Genomic DNA, 22,956 nt, shown 5'->3' with positions numbered 1-22,956 from the left:
CTTGAGGAATGCTCATCAAACACTTATTTGGAACATCCCACAGGTGAACAGGCAAATTGGGAACAGTTGGGTGCCATGATTGGGTATAAAAGTAGATTCCATGAAATGCTCAGTCATTCACAAACAAGGATGGGGCGAGGGTCACCACTTTGTCAACAAATGCGTGAGCAAATTGTTGAACAGTTTAAGAAAAACCTTTCTCAACCAGCTATTGCTAGGAATTTAGGGATTTCACCATCTACAGTCCATAATATCATCAAAGGGTTCAGAGAATCTGGAGAAATCACTGCATGTAAGCAGCTAAGCCTGTGACCTTCGATCCCTCAGGCTGTACTGCATCAACAAGCGACATCAGTGTGTAAAGGATATCACCACATGGGCTCGGGAACACTTCAGAAACACACTGTCAGTAAGTGCAAGTTAAAACTCTCCTATGCAAGGCGAAAACCGTTTATCAACAACACCCAGAAACGCCGTCGGCTTCGCTGGGCCTGAGCTCATCTAAGATGGACTGATTCAAAGTGGAAAAGAGTTCTGTAGTCTGACGAGTCCACATTTCAAATTGTTTTTGGAAACTGTGGACATCGTGTCCTCCGGACCAAAGAGGAAAAGAACCATCCGGATTGTTATAGGCGCCCTAGTTGAAAAGCCAGCATCTGTGATGGTATGGGGGTGTATTAGTGCCCAAGACATGGGTAACTTACACATCTGTGAAGGCACCATTAATGCTGAAAGGTTCATACAGGTTTTGGAGCAACATATGTTGCCATCCAAGCAACGTTACCCTGCTTATTTCAGCAAGACAATGCCAAGCCACGTGTTACATCAACGTGGCTTCATAGTAAAGGAGTGCGGGTACTAGACTGGCCTGCCTGTAGTCCGGACCTGTCTCCCATTGAAAATGTGTGGCGCATTATGAAACCTAAAATACCACAACGAAGACCCCCGGACTGTTGAACAACTTAAGCTGTACATCAAGCAAGAATGGGAAAGAATTCCACCTGAGAAGCTTAAAAAATGTGTCTCCTCAGTTCCCAAATGTTTACTGAGTGTTGTTAAAAGGAAAGGCCATGTAACACAGTGGTGAACATGCCCTTTCCCAACTACTTTGGCACATGTTGCAGCCATGAAATTCTAAGTTAATTATTATTTGCAAAAAAAAAATAAAGTTAATGAGTTTGAAAATCAAATATCTTGTCTTTGTAGTGCATTAATTGAATATGGGTTGAAAAGGATTTGCAAATCATTGTATTCCGTTTATATTTACATCTAACACAATTTCCCAACTCATATGGAAACGGGGTTTGTAGTTTGCTTATTTTTGCTCATGTGGTTTATTTTTTTTTTTACATATGTAGCATATTCTACAAAGAAGGATAATTGCTATTGTGACATCTAGTGGACACATTTAGAACAGCAGTTTCTTTCATTGAAAAATTTCCGCTCATTTTTATACTTGGCAAACTCATCCTGCGGGCCGGATGAAACCTGTTCCAAATCAGACCCGCGGGCCATACGTTTGACACCCCTGGTATAGAGGCACAGTTGACAAAAAAACTGATCCTGTTGGAATATCTCACCTTCGTGTCTCCCTCAGTGGGATGTGGCTTGCAGCCTCTTCACTTCCTGTTTCCTCCTAGAGATTCTACACACTCGCACACAGCTGGTTTGTGTTGGCCACACTGTGCTTCTTGATGAAGTGTTTTCCCACAAAGGTCACCACATACTCTTCTCCTTTTTGGCTGCTTTGGCATCAAGTGGAGAATTGCGGAATATGACCCCAAGAACACCATCCCCGTATAAACCTTCTGCTTTACGGATGTTTCTTTGCAAAGGCAACACGGAGACTTTATGGTGAACAGGACCGTGTACTGTAAAATCTTGGATAAGAACCTCCTGGCCTTAGCCAGAATACTGATCATGGTTCTTCCATGACCCAAAACATAATAGTACGGCCAAGACAACAAAGGAGTGTCTCAAAAAGAAGCTTATTTGGATTTTGAAGGGGCTGAAAAAAAGTACTAAGCCACGGTCGAATTTCTGTTCTGTGACAATATACCTACTATAAAACTATGGACTGTTTGTGTCTTAGTAAGGCAGCAAACATTGAAAAAACATTTTCACCACTATCTATGAGCATTGTTGTCGCTTTGTGACTTGCTTTGTGTGTTTTTATGACCAATCGAAGCCCAGTAGCATGCGTACGGCAGCCGATATCTACAGGTCTATTTTTTTCTAAATGTCTCGTCTCTTCCATCAGCCTCTTTTGCCTTGACCGAAAAAGGGAACATTTCAGGAAAAGCTACAGTCCAAATGTGACCTCATAAATGTCACATCAGCTCCCTTAAAATAAAACTTACCCCACGACTACTAAACCACACACACGTTCATCAATTTTAATCAATATAGGCATCTTAAAGGATGATTGTTTGGGAGTCTTTTTTCCACATTTTGCTGGAGCCCTTTTAGGGGTTAAAGGGCAAAAGGGTCATGAGATGAGGTCAGCACACATTTTGGAAGGCGTGTGTGTGTGTGTGTGTGTGCAGTGAAGGGTTATAGAGGAGGATCAGCGAGAGACATTCCAGATGCAGAAGAATGGGAATGTGAGTTGGGAGGTCATGAGAACATAAGACCATAAGTCCACCCCTCACACAAGCATTTTTTTGTATTCCAGTATATTTAGTCAAGGGACAATACTATAGAATATACTTAGATGTACTTTAGAGTAGTGGGTGTACAGCTTCTACAGCAGCATACATTTCACAATCCAATGAAAATGAGTCAACAGAGCCTTTGTTCAAATAGCTGGCAACACAAGTAAGTAGCAAGATCATTTTGTCTTGTCTGCACAAGAGCTTCAGGCATTGGGGGAGCTGCGGTTCACTGAAGACAAACGTCAATTCCAACATGTAAGTCATCATGGAGGAGTGGAAGAAGATTCCAGTTAACGTGCAGCCCTGCCGAATTCCATGTTAAGTAGGATTAAGTCAATGCTAGCTCCTCTTACAAATTATTGACCCTTTCGACACAATTTGTTGTAATTTCTATGTTTCTCTCAATAAACCGCGGCTCCTCAAGTGCCAGCAGCACTCAAGCAGCCCCAGATCATGATGCTACCACCACCATACTGGACTGTAGGTGAGACACAACTATCTTGCACTTTTGTTGCCAACTGTTTAGACAATGTGAGTTGACTCATTTTTAGTAAACCTATACTGCTATACAAGCTGCATACTGATTACTTTTAAGTATACATCAAGTTTACTTTCTATGGTATTGTCCCTTGACAAAATATAATGCAGTGTTTGTTAAACAGCAATGACTGTACTCACCTTTGTGAGATACTGTAATTACCATCAGGTTAACTATGCCCAGGCTTTGTTTGCTGAGTCTGTTGAAATGGAAATGTCACATTAGGAATTGATGCTTCTTTGGGATCTCAAGTTAAACGTTTTTCTTTAACGTGCCAGTTAAAAAAAAAGAATACCAACTTGATTCCAGATTTTCATCGGTTTGTTTTTACTAGACTTTCTCCCTGCCTGCCATGTCATGACCCTTTGGGGGTCACTTCCTGTTTTGATCCAGATATGGAATTACCACACAGTCACACACACCAGCAATAGCTTCAAAAAACAGCTTCATTTGTTCCACAGAAGTCCAAAAAAAAACATACTCAAAGTAGACATGTGAAGTAGCGTGACTGCTCAGCTGACTTTGAGTGGCATGTTAACTTTGTTGCCCAGGAATGTGGTGGTCCCGACCCACGGCTTTCGTCCAAAACCCACAGAGGAGAACTTGGCTTCCAGAATTGTATCTGTCTGGCTGACGCCGACATATCATGCTCAAAGAGTCTTTTTCCGTCAATTGCTTTGATTCCCCAATGGAACTCTTGGGTCCTTTTTTCTTTTCCTTGGCTGGCATTCATGAGGCATCAGAGATTGGTGGCTGATTTGACTTTGGAGGAGAGGACCTGCCTGAACCTCCTCTTCAGCTCCTGCATGTTGGGAGACTTGGGCCGAGCCAGGTGGAGGCCTCCTTTGCGTTTCTCTCCGTTGCCGCCCCCCAACGCCCGGAATACCTGTGTCACATCATCATCATTATGAACTCATAATTAAAAAAAAAAAACACATTTAAAGTGTAAGGGGCCCTATCTTGGTCATTTCAGCAGCTTTTAGAATAATACTGGACTGAACGTTTCTTTTAATAAAATCTCAAGGCTGTATCCAAGGTGAATCTGCATTCCTCTCCTCTTGGCCGAAAACTCACAGATTCAGGAGTTTCCTCCTACAGAAATGCTTAAAGGGGAACATTATCACTAGACCTATGTAAGCATCAATATATACCTTGATGTTGCAGAAAAAAGACCATATATTTTTTTAACCGATTTCCGAACTCTAAATGGGTGAATTTTGGCGAATTAAACGCCTTTCTAATATTCGCTCTCGGAGCGATGACGTCACAACGTGACATCGCATCGGGAAGTAGTCCGCCATTTTCTCAAACACCGAGTCAAATCAGCTCTGTTATTTTCCGTTTTTTCGACTGTTTTCCGTACCTTGGAGACATCATGCCTCGTCGGTGTGTTGTCGGAGGGTGTAACAACACGAACAGGGACGGATTCAAGTTGCACCAGTGGCCCAAAGATGCGAAAGTGGTAAGAAATTGGACGTTTGTTCCGCACACTTTACCGACGAAAGCTATGCTACGACAAAGATGGCAAGAATGTGTGGATATCCTGCGACACTCAAAGCAGATGCATTTCCAACGATAAATTCAAAGGAATCTGCCGCCAGACCCCCATTGAATCTGCCGGAGTGTGTGAGCAATTCAGGGACAAAGGAACCTCGGTAGCACGGCAAGCAATGGCGGCAGTTTCTTCCCGCAGATCAGCGAGCTAAACCCCCTGGATGTCTTGGCTCACACCGTCCCGAAGATGATCAAGAGAAGAATATCGACTCTAGCTTCCCTGGCCTGCTGACATGAGGGTATGTCTACAGAATATATTAATTGATGGAAATTGGGCTGTCTGCACTCTCAAAGTGCATGTTGTTGCCAAATGTATTTCATATGCTGTAAACCTAGTTCATAGTTGTTAGTTTCCTTTAATGCCAAACAAACACATACCAATCGTTGGTTGGAAGGCGATCGCCGAATTCGTCCTCGCTTTCTCCCGTGTCGCTGGCTGTCGTGTCGTTTTCGTCGGTTTCGCTTGCATACGGTTCAAACCGATATGGCTCAATAGCTTCAGTTTCTTCTTCAATTTCGTTTTCGCTAGCTGCCTCCACACTACAACCATCCGTTTCAATACATAATACGTAATCTGTTGAATCGCTTAAGCCGCTGAAATCCGAGTCTGAATCCGAGCTAATGTCGCTATAGCTTGCTGTTCTTTCCGCCATGTTTGTTTGTGTTGGCTTCACTATGTGACGTCACAGGAAAATGGACGGGTGGTTAAAATCAGGCACTTTGAAGCTTTTTTTAGGGATATTGCGTGATGGGTAAAATTTAGAAAAAAACTTCGAAAAATATAATAAGCCACTGGGAACTGATTTTTAATGGTTTTAACAATTCTGAAATTGTGATAATGTTCCCCTTAAATCAGCTGCAATTGGTCAGGTGCATAAAGTAGACTGCATGGAACAAAAATTTGCCCCTGAACTTTTTGGTCCTGACTGGCCTATATACACACACACGCAGATACTGTGCCAACTCGCTCCACTGTTGTACATAGTGGCACGTCCCAAAGGTATGACTAACTAAAAGGGCAGGGCATGAATATTTAGGTAAATGTTTATATTATTATTTGTAGTGAAAGTTGTTCTGCACAGGAAACCAGCTAAATCAGTTTTACACAATGTGATGTATGTGTTGATCCAGACTTCACTGTAGGCAAGACACATTGTGTGGCAATGCCAACACAAATACTCTCTTTCTGTTAGTTTTAGTTGGTTTTTGAGCGAATAACTGCTCACAAGAGAAATGCTCACCTGAATATTAAGCCAAGAAACTTTGATCGTGTAACACCCTTAGGCCGGACCGGCAGAGTTACCACAGTAAAAAACAAATGAATAAACAGCCTCATTGGCATCAAAAAAACTCCCAGTGTGATGGTCAGTCCAGCCCTGGTCAGGGGTCAAGGGTTGGCCACAGACTCCTACCAACAATCAGACCTGCATAGAGGCACGCCCCCCTCAACTTGGTGGTTATCAACAAACAGTTGGAGAATTGGTGTTACGTCTGGGTCGCATGGTGATGTGTGGATCGTTCTCCCAAGATGCAGACGGAACTCCGGAGGCAAAGTGCAGGTAAGGAAATGATTTATTGTCCATAAATCATTCAAAATACAAAAATACAGCTTGCCAATAGTACGGGAAGCTAATGGAATAGCTAACAAGAAAACAAATGGCAAAGCTTAGCTCAGGAATCAAAACAAGTAGACGTCGTAACTGTTGCATGGAAGCAAATAAGAAAGCCAGACTGTGTGACGAAAAACAGGAATAAGTAGCTCTCTGATTAGTGCCTGGCAGCAGGTGAGCATGCCGAACACTAATTAGAGGCAGGTGAAACCAATCTACACTGATGGCAACCAAAACACAAACCCATGGGTGCTCAAAACCGGAACTGAGGGAGTCAAAGACTAAACAAAACATGATCCGGGCAACGGATCATGACAATCGGGGGTCCAACTGTGATTTGTTTACGAAACAGCTGTCTGTAAAGTGGCGAGAGCAGAGGAGCATTGACCGTGACGAATGGTCTTTAGCTCCCCAGAAAACAAAAACATATTTCCATGACGCCTTACTTCGATTTGATTACATAATTCCGACATCTGAAAAAAACCCACCTTTCTGGGTGTTACTTTCAAGCGACTAAGTTGCCATACATGGACTTCCTTAAATTTTGACGTGAGAAATTTGAAATATGTTTGTGAAATTTAAGAGTAAACCAGGGCTAATACAAACCTGCTGTGATACCATGATATGGCACGTATACATCATGTAGAACAAAAGTACAACATTTTGAAAATATACATGAGTCTCAACAGTTAGAAACGTAGGACAGGGCCCCTTTAAAATATAAAAAAGCCCCACCTCTTGACAGAGATGGAGGAAGGCGGTGTGGACGCCGTCATGGTTCTCCCTGGCCGAGGCCTCGAAGTAAACGCCCCCTGTGGGAAGAGGACTGCTCTTATCTCACTGATAACATTCGTCACTCATTAGGCTTTTTTAAACTACAGTTAGGATTGCAAGGCCAGTTTTTAACCAACTGCAAATGTTTGGGATTTAAAATGACTACTTTGCCAACGACATGATCCTTCATGACTGTTTAGGTTGTGTTATCAACTTCCTGTTTTTAGAATCACTTCGTCCTGGGGCTCTTGTTTCTGTCAGTATTTCCTGTTTGGTCTCTGTGTTTTGAACCACCTTTACTTTCTGTTCCATGTTATGCCAGCACACCTGATTCTCAATAATTAGTTCTATTTAGTTCCACTTGGGTCCCTCCTTCAGTGCTAGATCATTGTACTTGATAGTCGGCTTACTGTGCCAGTGTTTGTTCCCTGCTTCCTGTTGCAATTCAACTTAGTTTTGCCTGCATTCCGCCTGCCGTTCTCTGCATACTTTGGGTCACGCTGCAAGAAACGCTCACCAAACCGGGATAGAAATGATCTAGCCAGTGAGTGATTCTGTGGAGATTTCTATCGCCCAGCGGCTTGACAAGGTTTCTGTCCTGATGACCACATGGAAGCATTCTCCAGCTTCTACTCAAGCTCCCTCCCACCCATCCCTGTCATCTGTTGGCCTCTCTGGGGATGTCTGAGATCCGTCCTTTGGGTTAATTAAGTGCAACTGAGGAGCTACAGCTACTTCCTGCTGCAGTGAGGTCAGTACTATGGAATGCCCTCCCGGTAACAATTAGAGATGCTACCTCAGTAGAAGCATTTAAGTCCCATCTTAAAACTCATTTGTATACTCTAGCCTTTAAATAGACCCCCCTTTTAGAGCAGTTGATCTGCCGTTTCTTTTCTTTTCTCCTCTGCTCCCCTCTTCCTTGTGGAGGGGGGGGGGGGGTCACAGGTCCGGTGGCCATGGCCATGGACGTCCTCTGCGCCGACTGTATCAGCACATGGGTACCTATGTGTGAACCTCTGCTGCTGATGGGGCGTTCATCCTGTGCTCCCCTTCACCAGTTGCAGCGGTGTTCCACTCGACACCGAAACCTGGCTCTTCCCCGCAAGCCAGCAAGGTCCTCGGTTGTTGGCGCCGGGGCGCAGTTTGGCGACCCTTCACCTGCCCTTGGTTTTTATCTGTTAGAGGACTGACTTATAATGTTTCCATCCATCCATTTTCTACCGCTTATTCCCTTTCGGGGTGGCGGGGGGCGCTGGAGCCTATCTCAGCTACAATCGGGCAGAAGGCGGGGTACACCCTGGACAAGTCGCCACCTCATCGCAGGGCCAACACAGATAGACAGACAACATTCACACTCACATTCACACACTAGGGCCAATTTAGTGTTGCCAATCAACCTATCCTCAGGTGCATGTCTTTGGAGGTGGGAGGAAGCCGGAGTACCCGGAGGGAACCCACGCAGTCACGGGGAGAACATGCAAACTCCACACAGAAAGATCCCGAGGCCGGGATTGAACTCACGACTACTCAGGACCTTCGTATTGTGAGGCAGACGCACTAACCCCTCTTCCACAGTGCTGCCCACTTAGAATGTTTGGTATCAGTTATATCATGATCCTTCATGACTATCTTTCTTTTGTTGTTTAGAATTACTTCCTATCCTGGTGCTCTTGTTTTGTCAGTATTTCCTGTTTGGTCTGCGTTTTGAAGTACCTGATCCTCATTAATTGGTTCTATTTAGATTCACCTTCATCATTGTGCTTGATAGTCTGCTTTGTGTACCAGTGTTTGTTCCCGGTTTCCTGTTGCAATTAAACTTAGTTTTACCTGCATTCCGCCAGCCATTCAGCCATTGTGGCATATTTCAACATAACCAAAGGAGAGACATAAAAATACATACTGTTTGTTTGTAATCTTCCTGTAAATATTTCCTATCTGTACTTTATGTGGTGAAAATTTTCATTAAGACATACGGTCATGTGAAAAAACAGGACACCCCACTCTACGACTCCTGAACCACTACACATAAAAAGTGAACATTTTGCACCCCTGTGTTGCCCGTGCTATTATTTTGACAAATACACCACAGAAGTCAGATTGACTTGAAATTTCACAAAATTCACTAGTGAGGGAAGAGTGGATCGTAATGTGGACGCTGTATTGATCCGTTGTGGTGAAGAAGGAGCTGAGCCGGAAGGCAAAGCTCTCAATTTACCGGTCGATCTACGTGCCCATCCTCACCTATGGTCATGAGTTTTGGGTTACGACCGAATAGGACAAGATCACGGGTACAAGCGGCCGAAATACCTACTCAGTGGCCTAGTGGTTAGAGTGTCCGTCCTGAGATCGGTAGGTTGGGAGTTCAAATCCCAGCCGAGTCATACCAAAGACTATAAAAATGGGACCCATTACCTCCCTGCTTGGCACTCAGCATCAAGGGTTGGAATTGGGAGTTAAATCACCAAAATGATTCCCGGGCGCAGCCACCGCTGCTGCCCACTGCTCCCCTCACCTCCCAGGGGGTGATCAAGGGTGATGGGTCAAATGCAGAGAATAATTTCGCCACACCTAGTGTGTGTGTGACAATCATTGGTACTTTAACTTGACTTTACTTTTAACTTTAAATGAGTTTCCTCCGCCGGGTGGTGAGTCTCTCCTTTAGAGATAGAGTGAGCAGATCTGTCATCTGGGAGGAGCTCAAAGTAAAGCCGCTGCTCCTCCACATAGAGAGGAGCCAGATGAGGTGGTTCGGGCATCTGGTCAGGATGCCACCCGAATGCCTCCCTAGGGATGTGTTTCGGGCACGTCCGACCAGTAGAAGGCCACGGGGAAGACCCAGGACACGTTGGGAGGATTATGTTTCCTGTTTGGCCTGGGAACGAGCTCCTCCTCGGGATCCCCCGGGAGGAGCTGGACGAAGTGGCTGGGGAGAGGGAAGTCTGGGCTTCCCTGCTTAGGCTGCTGCCCCCGCGACCCAACCTCGGATAAGCGGAAGAAGATGGATGGATGGCTGGGCTATACAAAACACCTACAGTAACGTTGGATTGCTGATATGAATTACCGCCAAAATTTGGCACACACCTTTTCGACGGGCACTTGTGAAATGTCTATGCAAGATTGGTTGAAAAACATGGCCGCCATCCAACAAAATGTCTTTGCAAATTCAGCAATTGTCCATATGTCAGTGAGCATTTGTCTAATGATACTGAAACTTTGAAGATGTATGGTTTTACAGAGCAGTTTGAGCACAACCCATAGGGAGCGTGACAAATACCATTTACAGTTGACGGGGGCCCTCATTTTTCCACATGACTGCAGATGGTGCTGTTAGATATTTAGACTCGGCCCCCAGATGGTTTCAATCCTCAAAGGTGATCGGAACATCTTGCAGCCTCATCTTGTGAGGTATGCAAGAGACGCATGTGACTTTTTGTTTTAACTGTAGAAGTGTCAGGTCTCACCTAGAGAGGACGCCAACGTCTCGCCTTCATCCGCCGGCACTTGTCGGGCTCTCAGCAGGTCGCTCTTGTTGCCTATCTGCGGTAGATTACACACCTAGCTCAGATTAGCGGGATTAGCAAACGGTCGACGAGGACACACATTATGTTGACAGAGGTACTGAGACGCCATGCCACATTTGGGAGTGTGTCTGTGGGAATTCCAGGGTACAGGGTTCGTACACCTTTTTCAAGGCCAAATTCAAGCACTTTTTGAGGACTTTCAAGATCAATTTTCCAGTTTTTCCAGTACCCTTCAAAAGGCGAAAACCAGTGTGAATCAATCCATAGCCTTGTTGTTTGAGGTCACCAAATGCTGTCTGTAGGAAAAATACGGAAAATCTGCTAAAACCTAAGCCAAACATTGAACCAGCAGTTATCATTAACTGAATGGGGCATAGAAAATGAAGAAGTGTTTCTGTAGACCAGGGGTCCCCAAACTACGGCCCGCGGGAAGTTCCAAGTTAAAAATATTTTTATTTATTTTTAATTTTATTTTATTTTATTTTTTTAAATCTTTTCTTTCTAATCCATTTTCTACCGCTTGTTACTCTCGGTGTCTCCTAGCCGCTCAGACATATCATATTGTCTAAAAATGAATTTTCCCATCGATAACGTGACAATGTTAAATGTTGATGAACATCAATGTTAATTGATATTAAATGACAAAACGGATTATAAAGACAATGTATATATACATATATATATATATATATATATATATATATATATATATATATATATATATATATATGTATATATATATATATATATATATATATATATATGTATATATATATATATATATATATATATATATATATATATATATATATATATATATATATATATATATATATATATATATATATATATATATACCTATATATATACATATATACAGCCTGGCCCCCCGGCCAAATTGATTGTTTTAACCCAATGCGGCCCCCGAGTCAAAAAGTTTGGGGACCCCTGCTGTAGACTATTCAATGACATTGGTGTTTGCAAACGTGTCTCCATTTGTGTTGTTTTTCAAATGTATTGTTCTTTTTCTTACTGACAGCACTCAATGACGAACAGCACGGATTGATTCACACAAGTTAAATAGACCAGTGTTTTTCAACCTTTTTTGAGCCAAGGCACATTTTTTTCATTGAAAAAATCCAGAGGCACAGCACTAGCAGAAAACATTTAAAAAATGAAACTCAGCAGCCGGTATTGACAGTAAAAAGTCGTTCTCGCAATTGTTGGATATAAATTCAAACCATAACCAAGCATGCATTACTATAGCTTGTCTCAAAGTAGGTGTACTGTCATGAACTGTCACATCACGTCGTGACTTATTTTGAGTTTTTCAGTGTTTTCCTGTGTGTAGTGTTTTAGTTCTTGTCTTGCGCTCCTATTTTGTTGTTGATTGTCATGTCATGTACTTTATGGACGCCGTCTGCTGCTCCACACACTGTAAGTCTTTGCTGTCGTCCAGCATTCTGTTTTGGTGTACTTTGCAGCCAGTTGAGTTTTAGTTTCGTTTTGCGTAGCTTCAATGCCTTTTCTAAGCTGCACTCGCCTTTTGTTTATTTTTGGTTTAAGTATTAGATACCTTTTTTACCTGCACCGTGCCTCCCGCTGTCGGCTGTATATTGTGATCATGACAAACCATGTTCCAGACATCCATAAAGCAATTAACTACCTGCTGCCACCTACTGATATGGAAGAGTATAACGCGGTTACTCTGCCGCGCTCTAGACAGCACAGACACTCAACAACGGCACATTATTTGTGGATTATAATTACTGGTTTGCAAAAAATATTTTTTAACCCAATTAGGTGAAATGGCATCTCCCACGGCACACCAGACTGTATCCCACGGCACACTAGTGTGCCGCGGTACAGTGGTTGAAAAACACTGAAGTAGACAACCAAAATAATGGAGCAAAAACTACATCGAACCACGTTGGATTTCCTTTTTGCAGCAGGCTACACGTGGATTTGGTCCACGTTTTATCCAAAGTTTGTATTTGTCATTTTCCATCCAATGTTCATTAAAACGACAACCTGATGATGGACCGATGCACCACTGTCCTCTTGGGGGCGACACAGAGCCGTATATACGTCTGACAACAACCTAATGTAAAGGCTCGTGCAAAGCCAACAGATCAAGCGTGTAGCTTTCATTTTTAAGGAAACTTATTTCATTTTTTTTCCATTTTATAATTAACCTATTGTGTCAGACTGCCGAGAAATATGATGAACATTTCCAAGCATTTACAAGCACTTCACCCAAAATTCAAACATTTTTCAAACCTTGAAAACACAACATTAAAATCCAAGCATTTTTAAGGTTTCTTAGCACCCGTACGAACCCTGAGGGTATTTATGAGGTCAGAGGTTGCTAATATCTATTCTAGCACATACTAGTGCTCGGGTGTTCCACTCCAAACTCATCCGAGCACTTCTCAAAATAGTGACGTGACTCCACTGACCAGCATGACAGGAATGTTTCCAGACGGGTGGATGCGTCTGACGTGCTGGTACAGAGGCTGGATGGTGCGATAGCTGCTGTGGTCGGTGATGGAGAAGACCAGCACGTAGCCGTCGGCCCAGTAGATGGACCTGAAATTTTTGAAACGTGTCAATAACATGATAGACACGTGAAAACATGCCGCGATTCACTGACCTGTTGATCTGCTCCTGGCAGTAGAGGCCTTCAGCATCGTCCTGCACACAGACAGAACTCAGACATCGATTTGGCTGCGAGATCTAAACCACCACCAAGTCCAAGAGAACACTATCACATAGGTCTAATCTCAAGGAGTTGGACCCCATGAGGGACTTCCTGAGCCTTTATTGTGTTCCCCAGAGTAGGAAATGAGCATCTCGACCAGCCTCACTTTGTAAACAGACGAGCCATTTGTCACGTCGCACTCATTAAGCCGAATGGCCACCATCCTAACACCACTTCCTGGGACTTCACACACATTCCTCAGCTCAGATAAAAGTCCAAAAGCTGTGAAAGTAAACGATGTTACTGGGGTAGAAATAATGTTGTTGGTATGCTCAAATATTTATGGACAATGAGTTGAGAAGTCCCATTTTTCTTAACATCGTTTTTAACCAATCTTGCATACATTTTACACAGATGTGCTTGTCAGTCTGCTAAAGATACACCAGAAAGCATGGAGCTGGAGGGGAAATTGCAAGTCAATACCACTTAAGGGGTAATTAAACTATTTAAAAGTTGAAGTACCAATGATTGTCACACACACTCTTGGTGTGGTGAAATTATCCTCTGCATTTGACCCATCACCCTTGATCACCCCCTGGGAGGTGAGGGGAGCAGTGAGCAGCAGCAGTGGCCACGCCCGGGAATCATTTTTGGTGATTTAACCCCCAATTCCAACCCTTGATGCTGAGTGCCAAGCAGGGAGGTAATGGGTCCCATTTTTTTAGTCTTTGGTATGACTCGACAGGAGTTTGAACTCACGACCTATTTAGGTTTAATAACAGCGCCACCATGTGGTGTATTTGTTAGAAACATACCATATTGACCTGAATGTACAGTATAATGGTATTTCACCCCAGAAACAATGTCTTATATTTGCCTGTGCATCGGTTGGGGACATGTCTGCGCTGCTGACCCGTCTCTGCTCGGGATGGTTTCCTGCTGGCCCCACTATGGACTGGACTTTCACTAATATGTTAGATCCACTATGGACTGGACTTTCACAATACTATGTCAGACCCACTCGACATCCAGGATGTCGTTGTGGCTTGTGCAGCCCTTTGAGACACTTGTGATTTAGGGCTATATAAATAAACATTGATTGATTGATTGATTGATTGATTGATTGATTGATATCTAAAGGGTTTATACAAACGGGTTCAACACCCATGCATACACCATCACATACACAATCACATTCACGTACACAATTTTCCCCAGGCAGTGCCTGTTGTCTGCTTGTTGATTTGCCAAAGCACTGAACAACTGTGCAATTATAGAGGGATTTTCTTGTGCAGTCACAGAGACAGCATGCCAAAGTCTATGACTATTTTGCGTGCTTTAAATTTTTCGACAGCTTTTTTTTATATTTCTAAATCCAGAAGTGATAAAGGTGGGCTCTGACTTTACAGACGATAGTGTGAGTTTGTCCAGGTTAATTGCCCTGCAATAAAAACACAAAACTCCCTTTTGTACGGCATCATATTGAAGCCATGGAACGTTCTTGTACAACTTAAAAGTTTTGTCTGACAGAACTTTTGGGTGTGGCAAAAGTCACAATGTCAAACACTTGCCATTGAACACAATTTTCCACTTTTTTGTGAACTTTTGTGAAATATCTGTTGGAATAATTGTTTGTAAGTTATCACAAAAGAAACGTTGTATTATGAATGCTGTCTTTCGAGGCCTAACAAGAGGAAGAAGGCTCGTAAAACTCCACTGTGATTTCAACACGGACAGATGGCAGGATCTGCTCAACTTCCAGAGGAACTCTCTTTGAAGTGTTAAACGAACTCTCTTTGAAGTCAACGCTATTTACGACCCGCTGCCCTTTTGAAGCAACTGTGGTCAGGAGACGGGAGGGGTTATCCATTGTCCTCCAACACCTGCCCCAGCTGGATCCAGGAAGAGCCCAAGCCCGAGAAATCCCACTTCTTGGTCTTCAAAGCGACCGAAAACAATGACTGTTTTACATACTCCCCATTCCTGCTGAGACATGTGTTGGTGCGTGAACATTGAATATTGTAATAAAGAGGAGACGAAAACCTTCTTCGTCAGAGCGTGGTGCAGGACTGTACAGAGAGTGCAGTGGCCATGTCTCTCCTCAATATTGAGTCCAAATTGAATTCTGTCTGTTTGATTCCTTGCCTTTTGTCTTGTTTAATAGATGTCCTCAGTGTTTGAACGTGACAATATCCACTGTTATACAGTATGTTACTCTTTTTTGCTCCTGTTTCCCCATGCCTTTTGACTCCCTGCCTCAAGCCCATGATGTTCCTGCATGGTATTAACATACTCTATTCACAACAGATAACATTAAATATAGTAATCTACTGTATCAGCATTAAACTCAAAACTTAACCCAAACCCTATAGTACTGTAGACATAATTAAATAATTAAGTGACCATATTTGAGTTATTGTGTAGATATGGGGAAACAACTACAAATGTGCACTTCATTCATTAACTGTGTTACAAAAAATATCAATTAGACTGATACATAATTTTGGATATAGAGAACATACAAACCCTTTATTTATTGAATCAAAAATACTGAAAGTCAACAATTTGGTAATATTGCAAACAGCTAAGATTATGCACAAAGCAAACTATAACCTGCTACCCAAGAATGTACAACAATTATTCTCAACTAAAGAGGAGAAATATAACCTTAAAGGAAAATATAACTTAAAACATTTGTATGCTCGTACAACACTTAAAACTTTTAGCATATCACTATGTGGAATTAAATTATGGATGGATTATGTTAAACAATGTACTGATATGATCCAGTTTAAGAGGTTGTTCAAATTAATAGTGCTTACAAAGTACAAAGAAGAAGAATTATGAGAAACAATTTCAACCTTATTGAAAATGTGATATTCTTCATCTCAGTATGTTTATCATGACTGACTTAATTGTCTATTCCAAGAACTGCTGTATTAATCATTCACTGATGTAATTGTGTTACAAAAAGAAGTCAGTAAATGAACATATGTATTTGTAAACGCTCTGAACTGGGAAAGGGTTATAGGATTAAATAAGCTTTGCTTCTTCCTACTCCTTTTCGGACATGATGTAAAGAGAAATTATATGAAATGGTGTGATGTATTATACTGTAAGTGTGTTCAAGTTCGAAATAAACTAAAGTTACTAAACTCAACCAACCAATCAATTATTATAAGAAAAGAAATGTATCTTAAAAATATCAACTTGACTGTTTTCCTTTCTTATTAAAATCAAAGATAAGATTTTGAAATATTTCCCTTACAAACTAAAAGAAAAAAAACAGGCATATATATATAAATTATATATATATATATATATATATATATATATATATATATATATATATATATATATATATATATATATATATATATATAAAATATATATATATACATACATATATATATACATATATAAAAACATATATACTGTATATATCACTCATTGATGACCTTACCTGAGCTACCTCAGTACTTCAACTGTCTCACTACTCCATTTACTATTATTGTACTGAAGACATAATTGCACATACAGTATATCTAATGTCATACCTGTTGATAAATGGTCGAGTACAATTAGGCGTTGTCTTTGTGTTGTAATGTAAACGTTACTCACACTGCCGTTACTCTTTTTTTAAAAAACAGAGTAAGTTTTCCTGCTGTTCCATTGCTTTTTTTTTTTTAAATAATGGTATTTTGCCATCTGGAAGGTTATGACAAAAACGAGTATTTACGTTACTTGAGAACACTGACAAAGTTAACATTTAATAATAATTAAGATGACTTAACTCAAAAGACGTGGTTTCTCAATATGAATATAAATAAACAGCAAGATGTTATAAACATGCAATGGCAACCATTGGCGCCGATCTACATTTCTGCCAGTGGGTGCTCGGTGTGTGTGTATTTAAAAAAAAAGACTTTCAGCGAAGTTAATATCCCATATTATTTGTGGCTTTATTATCTTGTAAAACGGACCAAACTCGCCACAAAATTGATTACAACAAGATTAATTTTTCAAAAATTATTTTAAAGATTGAAAGTTGCCATCAATCCCACGTGGGTGCTCGGGCCCCTATGAAATTGGCAACGTTCTCAACAGACCGTCTGCTTGACAGTGCAGTCCTCTCAGCCTGAGCCTGCACTCTGTCTTTCACTCTCTCCCATCCTTGCATTCAGAGCTGGTGAGGGAATTCACAGGATGCTGATTCAAATTAAAAGCACATATACTTCCGTGGTATAATTTTTGGGTGGGACAAATGCATCGTTCTCCAATATTGTGGGGGACATGTCCCCCATGTCGACTGCCGGTTCCTATGCCCCTGCATGCAAACCAAACAGGCTGTCTCTGCGTGTTGCCTTCAAGAGTTACACACTTGACACAAATCTATTATACATTTGTATACCCAATATAAGTGTGATCACACTGTTGGCAAAAATGGTGTGTCGTCTTATATTCAGGGTTTAAAGTTGCATACATGCAAACCAACATTTACTGCATTTACTCTGATGGACTTGTGGTCTCACTATTTGAAAGTGTACTGTACAGTTCAGTATTATTTTTATTGCAGACTTGATCAAACGAAATACACCTGTGGAGCAATCGTTAAGATTTCTTTTAACCAGGCTTGGGATTTAAATATCAAGCAATGATGGGAATCGGGGCTAACAATCCAATTCTCAGAGATTTGTTCAATGTTTTTAATTTTGATTCTTAGTTTTTAAGCCCTCCCAGAAAAAATAGCTTTATGAAAAACAATAAAGAAATTGCCGCCACCAACTAGGAAGGAACAGCCACCACAAACAAAAAATAACTTGTTGCCAACGGGAAAAAAAATAGCCGCTACTAACAAAAAAGAATAGCTGCCGAACAATGAAAAAGAATAAACAAAGAAGAAATAGCCTCCGAAAAACAAAGAAGAAAAAGCCGCAGCCAACAAACCAAAGAATAACTTCCTACAAACAAAGAAATAGTCGCTACGAACAAAGAAGAAATAGCTTTTGAACAACGAAGAAGAAAAAGCCAACAAAAAAAGAAATAGCCACCAAACACTGAAGAAGAAATAGCCACGACTAATGAAGAAAAAGTAGTTGTTGAACAAGGAAGAAGAAGAAGCAGCCATCACCAACAACAAAAAAAAGAAAACCCGCCGTACAACAAAGAAAAAATATCCGCCTGCAACAAAAAGCAAACGAAGAGAAAAAAGCCTCCACCAATAAAACAAAGAATAGTTGCCGAACAATGAAAAAAAGAGCCGCTAAACACGGATGAAGAAATCGCTCCGCCAACAAAGAATAACTAGCCACCGCACAACGAAGAAGAAATAGCTGCTGAACAACAAAGAAGAAATAGCCACCACCAACGAAGAAGAAATAGCTGCCACCGAGAAAGAAAAAATAGCCAACGAAGCCGAAATGGCCGCTGCACAACAAAGAATAAATAGTTACTGAACAACAAAGAAAAAATAATTGCCTCCAATGAAGAAGAAATAGCTGCCACCAAAGAAGAAGAACTGGCCACTGACAACGAAAAAATAAATAGTTGCTAAACAACGAAGAAAAAATAGTTGCCACCAAAGAAGAAAAAATAGTTGCCACCAAAGAAGAAGAAATAGCCGCCGCCAACAAAGAAGAAATAGTCGCTGAAAAACAAAGAAAAAATAGTTGCCGCCAACGAAGAAGAAATAGCTGCCACCAAAGAAGAAGAACTGGCCACTGCCAGCGAAGAAGAAATAGCCGCTAAACAACAAAGAAAAAATTGTTGCCACCAACTAGTGGTTAGAGTGTCGTCCGCCCTGAGATCGGTAGGTTGTGAGTTCAAACCCCGGCCGAGTCATACCAAACACTATAAAAATGGGACCCATTACCTCCCTGCTTGGCACTCAGCATCAAGGGTTGGAATTGGGGGTTAAATCACCAAAAATGATTCCCGGGTGCGGCCACCGCTGCTGCCCATCGCTGCTGCCCACTGCTCCCCTCACCTCCCAGGGGGTGATCAAGGGTGATGGGTCAAATGCAGAGAATAATTTCACCACACCTAGTGTGTGTGTGACAATCATTGGTACTTTAACTTTAACTTTTACTTAACAAAGAAGAAATAGCTGCCGCCAAGGAAAAAGCAGCAGCAGGTCTAATGACAATAATATGCTTCGGAAGCGCTCAAAAATGTGTAAAAAAAAAATGCTGATGTATCGTGCAAAGGAGGGTTCATGCAAACTTTTAGGATGACCATGCCTATTTTGGAAACGGAATCGTTGGGAACCAATAAATTGGAATTGGAAGCGTTCAAATTCAAACGATGCCCAACACTACTTTGAACTAAACTAAACATGACAAGTGTAAACACACCTTCAGCAAACGAGACCGGATGAGTTAAGATGCAAATTTTAAGATACTGGTGACCAGTGAGAGGCGGTGGTCTTATATTCATGACAATGCACACGCTGCAACACATTCGGGGAGCGTACAGGAGGAGAAGAGTTACTTTCCACAAACAAATACAACACGGTATGAGATGGGGACACGCCATACCTGCAGGGCCACGCAGGGTGTGTCCTGGATTTGAAGCGACACTTCCTCTCCGTCCAGTGTGACCTTTCTGGAGTAGAGCGCTCCTGGGTGAATGAACGCAGGGCCGGATCAATAGTTTTTTGGCGAGGGCGTGCAGAGAGGGCTTGAAAGGCAGGATGAAAAGGGCTCGCTTACCGGTGTTGGCTTCATAGTCGCCGATGAAGCGCTTTGTGAGGAACCTGACGATGAGAGCTGTAAAAGAGGGTCCTACATTAGAATATTTGCAGTTAGCGGAGTTGCACGGAATTTCACTTCTAGTCGACAATTTGTATTTTGGAACACTTTTGGGAGACGTCTCAAAAACAAACAGGGCCAAAGTCTGAAGTGGGGCAATGATTCACTGCAGTGTTGCAAACTCCAACACAAAAAAAGCATAAAACAAGATGCAACTGTGATGCAACTGTACTGATAATCCTTTCTGCAAGGGATTCATTTCATCCTCTACTTCAGCCCATCTTAAAAGTGTCGGGGATTACATTTTTGCTAACATCCAGCCTGCAGCTCCATTACCAGTTTTGCCGACGTTGCTGGCTCCCAGCACCACAATCTTCACCGTCTTGTTGGGCACGCAGTCCAGCAGGGGGTACTCCGGGATGGGCACCAGCAGAAAGTTAGCGGACCCGCTGCTGCTCATGGCTCCCGGTGCAGCAGGGTCCCCTGATCCGGTCAGCCGCATCGAGCTTCCCCTTCCTCCACCCTCGGACCTCCACCTCCGTGTGGGAAAGAAACCAGCCGCAGAGCTCTCCTCTTCCTCCTCTTCTTCTTCCTTGCAACTTTTTACTCCAGTATTCCCATATGTCCCTGCAGCTGAAAACTCATCTGCGCTTTAAAATGCATCCATTGACTTTGCATGCACTGTAAAAAAACAAAAAAAAACCACATTGTTCTGCACTAACAAGAAGCAAAAAGGCTCCAGTGTGAGGTGTCTGTAAGTGAGCGCAGTGAGGAAGGAGAAAAGAGGAGGAGGCAAACGTATTCCCGTCCTCTGATAAAACACAAGGGCGCACGCGCGTACACACGCACGCGCGCACACATACACAAACTGGGGACTTTTAAATAACTTACTTACTAAAGTTATTAGTATGCAGTATACATAATAAACAACATTCGAAACAATGAATCGTGTTTGAGTATTTAAGACACAATTTTAATTCTAATTTAAATTTTTTAATTTGTATTTTATTTTATAAACCTTTATTTATAATATGAAGATACAATCAAGAAATAATAAACAAAAACAATACAGAAACAGTACAAAACAGCGCCAGGGGGTTGTAAAGTCAACTCAATGGAATGCAGAATATATATATGTAACAAAGTGTTAAAGCCATAGGCTCACACAAGTTCCGTAAATAATCCAAATTTGGCACACAGCATCATAGTTTTCACAGCTTTTTGGTTGTAGGTAGAGAGCGTTAGAGTTCTAATTCTTTTTTTTCATAAAGGCACAAAAAACAGGTCGGGTATTGAGAAACTTACATTTATGAATATAAAATGTACGTAGCCAATAGTATAATGAGGTTGCAAAGGTAAAATTCCTTTTTTCATACAGTGTAAAACCAAATAGCACATCTTTAAAACAAAGCACCAATTGTTTAAGACACAATTTACATCCCAACTATAATCATACTTGCCACACCTCCCGAATTTTCCGGGAGACTCCCGAAATTCAGGCCTTTCCCGAAAATCTCCCTGGACAAATATTCTCCCGAAAATCTCCCGATTTTCAGCCGGAGCTGGAGGCCACGCCCCCTCCAGCTCCATGCGACCTGAGTGAGGACAGCCTTTTTTCACGACGGGAGGACAACAGGGTGACAAGAACTAAATCATCCAGACTAGAGATAAATTGTATTATTATGTTTATCTTACCTAAAAATAAATATATCTAATAGTTAAAAAAAAAAAAAAACTAAATAAATTTTTACTATATTTTGCTAAAAACATCAAAATTAATTGTATTTTTATTTGTATTTTTTCTGACTCCTTATTACACCCAGCCATAGAATTATACATTAAAATAAACATATTTGAAATAATTAATTTTAAATGATCATAATAATTCATTTAAAATGACCATATTTAATTATTAAAATAATTGCTTTTTTATCAACAACTTTAGCATTTTATTCATTACATTTTGAAGCTCTCAGAAGCCAAGTTATGTTATATTCCTTAATATTTATTTATGCAAGCTTGAAGTATCAATTTAAACACAGTTTTGTTTGCATATTTTCAGGATGTAGAATGGTGAATTCTAGCTGTCAATATACTCCTCCCCTCTTAACCACGCCCCCACCCCACCCCCCCACCCCCAACCCCACCTCCCGAAATCGGAGGTCTCAAGGTTGGCAAGTATGACTATAATAACATTATGACTTGAATACATGCTATATCAGGGGTAGGGAACCTATGGCTCTAGAGCCAGATGTGGCTCTTTTGATGACTGCATATCTGGCTCTCAGATCAATCTTAGCTGACACTGCTATAACACGATAAGTAATGAATAATTTCGCTGGTAATCACAGTGTTAAAAATAACCATGTATCAACCAGACTACAAAATCATCAGCAAAACCATACAGCACCAGAAGTCGCATTAATGGTAAGAAGTATTTCATTTATTATTGGTTAGCTTCAGAACAACATTGTTATTAAAAATAATAAGAGACTCATTATACTCTAAAAATGTTGTTCTTACTTAAAAATTCACGCATTTAGTTGTATTCATTGTTAAAAAATATGAGACGGCTCTCACGGAAATACATTTTGAAATATTTGGCTTTCATGGCTCTCTCAGCCAAAAAGGTTCCCGACCCCTGTGCTATACTATACTACAACCACAACTCAACTGGGCGGTGTTTGTTTTAAAACTCCCTAATCTTTGCATTTACTCACCAATATAATGCGTTATTGAGCTATAGTATGATGTATGTTTCTTTCTGTTCAATAAATGAGGAAATTATAAAGAAATTGACCATAAAATAATTTAGGCACCGCCCTTTATTCCAATCCCTATATGATGAATCAAAC

General features: G+C 41.3%; 1 protein-coding gene across 4 annotated transcripts; it reads right to left on the bottom strand.

The window, feature by feature from the left end:
- Positions 1 to 3,620: 3,620 nt before the first annotated feature.
- rasl11a (RAS-like, family 11, member A) lies at positions 3,621 to 22,913 on the bottom strand. 4 transcript variants are annotated; one of them, XM_061960884.2, is made up of 10 exons: positions 22,822 to 22,909; positions 21,567 to 21,696; positions 20,438 to 20,782; positions 20,063 to 20,119; positions 19,889 to 19,971; positions 13,305 to 13,345; positions 13,111 to 13,240; positions 10,592 to 10,667; positions 7,092 to 7,168; positions 3,621 to 4,078 (listed from the first exon to the last, which is right to left on the bottom strand). In XM_061960884.2, the coding sequence occupies exons 3-10, from the start codon at positions 20,601 to 20,603 to the stop codon at positions 3,932 to 3,934; spliced, it is 777 nt and encodes a 258-aa protein (XP_061816868.1). In that variant the 5' UTR covers positions 20,604 to 20,782; positions 21,567 to 21,696; positions 22,822 to 22,909; the 3' UTR covers positions 3,621 to 3,931. The 4 variants fall into 4 exon arrangements, with proteins under 4 accessions (XP_061816868.1, XP_061816867.1, XP_061816866.1 ...); XM_061960883.1 differs by lacking the exon at positions 21,567 to 21,696 and having other exon boundaries at positions 22,822 to 22,913; XM_061960882.2 differs by lacking the exons at positions 21,567 to 21,696; positions 22,822 to 22,909 and having other exon boundaries at positions 20,438 to 20,993.
- Positions 22,914 to 22,956: the final 43 nt, after the last annotated feature.

The sequence above is a fragment of the Nerophis lumbriciformis genome, linkage group LG05 (assembly GCF_033978685.3).
Source record: "Nerophis lumbriciformis linkage group LG05, RoL_Nlum_v2.1, whole genome shotgun sequence".
Lineage (NCBI taxonomy): Eukaryota > Metazoa > Chordata > Actinopteri > Syngnathiformes > Syngnathidae > Nerophis > Nerophis lumbriciformis.
This window is presented reverse-complemented; position numbering and strand designations above follow the sequence as displayed.

Coding starts and splice junctions, on each gene's coding strand:
- rasl11a (XM_061960883.1), bottom strand. CDS start 20,603: ATGCGGCTGACCGGATCAGGGGACCCTGCTGCACCGGGAGCCATGAGC. Junction 7,169..10,591: donor GACGTTGGCGTCCTCTCTAG/GTGAGACCTGAC, acceptor CTCTTCCCACAG/GGGGCGTTTACTTCGAGGCC. Junction 4,079..7,091: donor TCCTCCATCTCTGTCAAGAG/GTGGGGCTTTTT, acceptor GATGTGACACAG/GTATTCCGGGCGTTGGGGGG.